We start from the raw sequence: 3,452 nt of genomic DNA, 5'->3' as shown, positions 1-3,452 counted from the left end.
TCATTTTGACCGTCTGTGGAGATATTTTGATTTTGTCTTTCCACATGAAGTGATATGAATAGGTGGAAGATAAATAATATTTTGGGATTTCGTCGGCTTTGGGTCTGTGTCCTCAGATTTCAGTTTGATATTATTTGACTGAATTGGCGGAATTTTATCCTTCTGTGAAAATGAGATATCTGAAATTTTATTTTTCAACCCTGTGATGTTGTCCTCTTGCGTCTTTATTTTTGTTAAAAGTACACTTATCTCTTTCTCTAGGGCTTTGATCTGTCTTCTGAGAGCTTTAGCAGTGATCTGACTCTCCTGCACTCTATGCAATGTATCTTCTGGCAGTAGGTCTAACTTACACTTGAGATTTTTCAGCACTTGCTGCAGCTTCTCCTCCTCAAGCTTGAGATCCTTAATTTCTCCTTCCTTCTCTTTCAGTTTTGTGGACAATCTGTGGATCTCAGATCGATACATTCTGAGTTTCTCATTTTTTGTGTCGTCATCTGGGAGAATTATAAGATCTCCTTTATCCTCATCCATCCATAGCCTTTCTACCTTAGAATATGTTTCTTTAACCATTTTAAATTTCTGTTCATTCTCATGGAGTCTTAGAACTTCCTTAGATAGCTCTATAATCTTACATTCCTGTTCGCGGATTGTGTCTGCCAGTATTCCAGTTTTTCTCTCACTATAGAAAATTGCTTCTGTAGCTCTCCTGTTCTTTGCCAGAGTGTCTTCTGTCTGCGTCTTTAGTTTGGTATATTCTTCCTGTTTCTGCAAGAGGTCTTTTTCAAATTTTATCTTATTTTTCTTGCTGCTACGAATCTCGTCAGCCAGCTTTGCCTTGAGCTGCTCCACTTGATCCTTAAGAAACTTATTGTCTTGCTGGAACTTTTGCAGGACTGTCTGTGTTTCGATAATCTCTTTCTCATAATTAGCTAAAGAATGTTCCAGAATTCGTTTTTCTTTCAGCAGGCCTGTTTTTTCTGTGTGAGCACTTTTAAGGTGTTCCTGGAGGAATTGGAATTTCACATCTAGTTTTGACAACTTCATCTCAGTTTCACTCAAAGCCTTTTTTAGTCCCGTGACTTCCTTTCGTAGGCTCAAATTTTCTTCATCTTTTCGCTTTAATCGTTTCATTGATGTTTCTTCATTTAGGCGATTTCTTCTCGCCTCAACTTCTGTCTCTTCTGCAAGTTTGCGTTGTCTCTTAAGTTCCTCTGTCTGAGCATCGATTTGCTTTTGTTTTACATCCAATGCGATGTTAAGATGGCTAATTGTGTTCTCTTTAGTTTTCAAGAGATCTGACTGCTTATAAAGCTCTTCTTTGTGGGCCTCTGATTCATCTTTAAATGCGCTTGCTTTTTGATGAGAGAAGTCTAGTTGTACTTTCAATTTTTGGTTGTCATCGGTGAGCTCTGAGACTTGTTTCTCAGCGATCAATGCTCTATCTTTGTAGAGCTTCATTGCTGCCAATCTATCAGTCAAATCTCGTCTTTGTGCTGTTGCAAGCATCAGAGAATTTGTCTTCTCTGCAAGACTAGATTTCATGGTTTTTAACTGATCTTCTAGAGTCTGAATTCTAGCATCACGTTCCTGAAGTTTGGTCAAAAACCCTTTACATTTATTAGAAAGATTAAAATTTTTTACCTCTAACACTTTCACTTCCTTCTGCAGGGATATGTTTTCTAGTTGTAAATCCTTTTCAGTATGTTGTTTTCTGTCTTTGGAAGGAGAATTGCCTCTTTGCTGTATGGATGGTCTTGTTGCATCTCTGGCTCTCTCACCCTCATTTTTCATGAGTTTCTTTTGGGTTTGGGGATCATTGTCAGTTTGTTGATCCGACCTGGCCTTGGTTTGCAAATCTTCTGCTGAACGTTTCATTTTCCTTTTGTATAGCAATCGTTTTAAGTCTCCGGACAAATTTTCACAGAACGTAATCTATCTTGGAACTCCTTGGAAGTCTGAGTTATCATCAGTGTCTTTGTCATATTCAAAGCCATTGAGTATGACATCACAAAGTCATGAGTGATGTCATGATCTTTGTCCCCATGACATCACTTACTGTTCCTAAACAATGAGGTTCTATCTCACTTGAAAAGTCAATACAAATCTCCGCCTGACCAAAATCCACATGGCCTGATTTGTTCCCCCCTTAGGATGCCTCCCAAACACTGTGCACAGCAAAAAGCCCAGTGTTGATTTAACTCCCACAGAGTTGATTTTAACACTTTTTCAGGGTTTATATACTCTGTAAAAAAGAAAACTGCAATCTGTCCAGAAGAGTTAAAAAAAATTGTCGATATTCAAAATAGATCATTATCAATGAGAAAATACGAATGGTGTCAACCCTTACTGTGTATAAACATGAAATGTTTAATAAACTGGATTTGAATTGGTTTGTACAACGAAGCTGAAAGAGGCACCGGCTTCGGATGTTATCAGCCCCGTTGAATGGCTTCAGACGGTCGGTCCCTCCTGTGCCTCCTGGGAGGCTCAGTAGGTTGGTATCTACCATTCGTATCACTGATCACAGCGGCTTATCGCTGATAGAACTTTTTTTTTTAATCCTTTATTGCAGATTCTCGAAACAAACACTCCCATCAAACAAATGTAAACAAATGCCTTGCTTTGCGACCAACTGACACAAAAAGTGTTACATGATACACATTGTCCATTATTACATTTTAAGTCAATATTTTAAAATAATTTTAATATTAGTATTTTTCTTCAATAGCTTCCGGGTCATGTGACCTACTGACTCAAAATCAGTGTGAAATAGTTCTACTAGTAGTATGTATAGATGAGGCACACATTTTTATTCAATTTTAATTCATTTTTACATTTTTTTGCCTATTTATTTATGTATTAACACAAATAAATAATAAACTCCCACTTCCTTACGGATACGATGATATTTCTTTGTCATGCAGGCTGCTCTTGTCCTTTTATTTGCAGCAGGGCTCCTCTGCGTCCCTATTAAATTGAAGAGATTATGTGGCAGGATCAAGAAAATCAGACAGATACTGCCAGCTGTGCAGCCACGGTGGTGCTGCAGTAACAAAAGACCGCTGAAAGTGAGCAGAGCGGCCAGGAAACCCGCCCACCCGGTTCTGGCGGACATTGCTTCTGGTTGAGTTGGAAGCATCCACGGTGTAGACGCAGGCGCTGCTGCTGCTGAGGATGAACTGGATCCAAAAATTGACATTGACAAATGCACAACAGGAAATGGCGACAGTGGATTTCAAAATAAAAGAAGGATTACGCGTGATAAATTGAGGGACGCTCTCATATTGTAATCCTCCGTGTAAGCTGGTACAAACAGCGATGTCTGCCGCATTACCATCTGTTCGGTAAATTCTGCTCAACTCATCAGTCATAATCCCTGTTTTATTTAATTCTTAACACTAGGAGCTCAACATTTTACACCTAAGATGTTATGTGCAGTTCTAGGCACAGCC

The 3,452-nt window shown here is 38.9% G+C and overlaps 1 protein-coding gene across 1 annotated transcript; it reads right to left on the bottom strand.

The window, feature by feature from the left end:
• LOC106953285 (spindle pole body component 110-like) lies at positions 1–1,607 on the bottom strand. The gene has a single exon (XM_015041918.1). It carries the CDS (start codon positions 1,540–1,542, stop codon positions 1–3), a length of 1,542 nt encoding a protein of 513 aa, XP_014897404.1. The 5' UTR covers positions 1,543–1,607.
• Positions 1,608–3,452: the final 1,845 nt, after the last annotated feature.

Source organism: Poecilia latipinna, unplaced genomic scaffold (genome assembly GCF_001443285.1).
Source record: "Poecilia latipinna isolate Pla-1442-1.1 unplaced genomic scaffold, P_latipinna-1.0 Scaffold33, whole genome shotgun sequence".
Lineage (NCBI taxonomy): Eukaryota > Metazoa > Chordata > Actinopteri > Cyprinodontiformes > Poeciliidae > Poecilia > Poecilia latipinna.
This window is presented reverse-complemented; position numbering and strand designations above follow the sequence as displayed.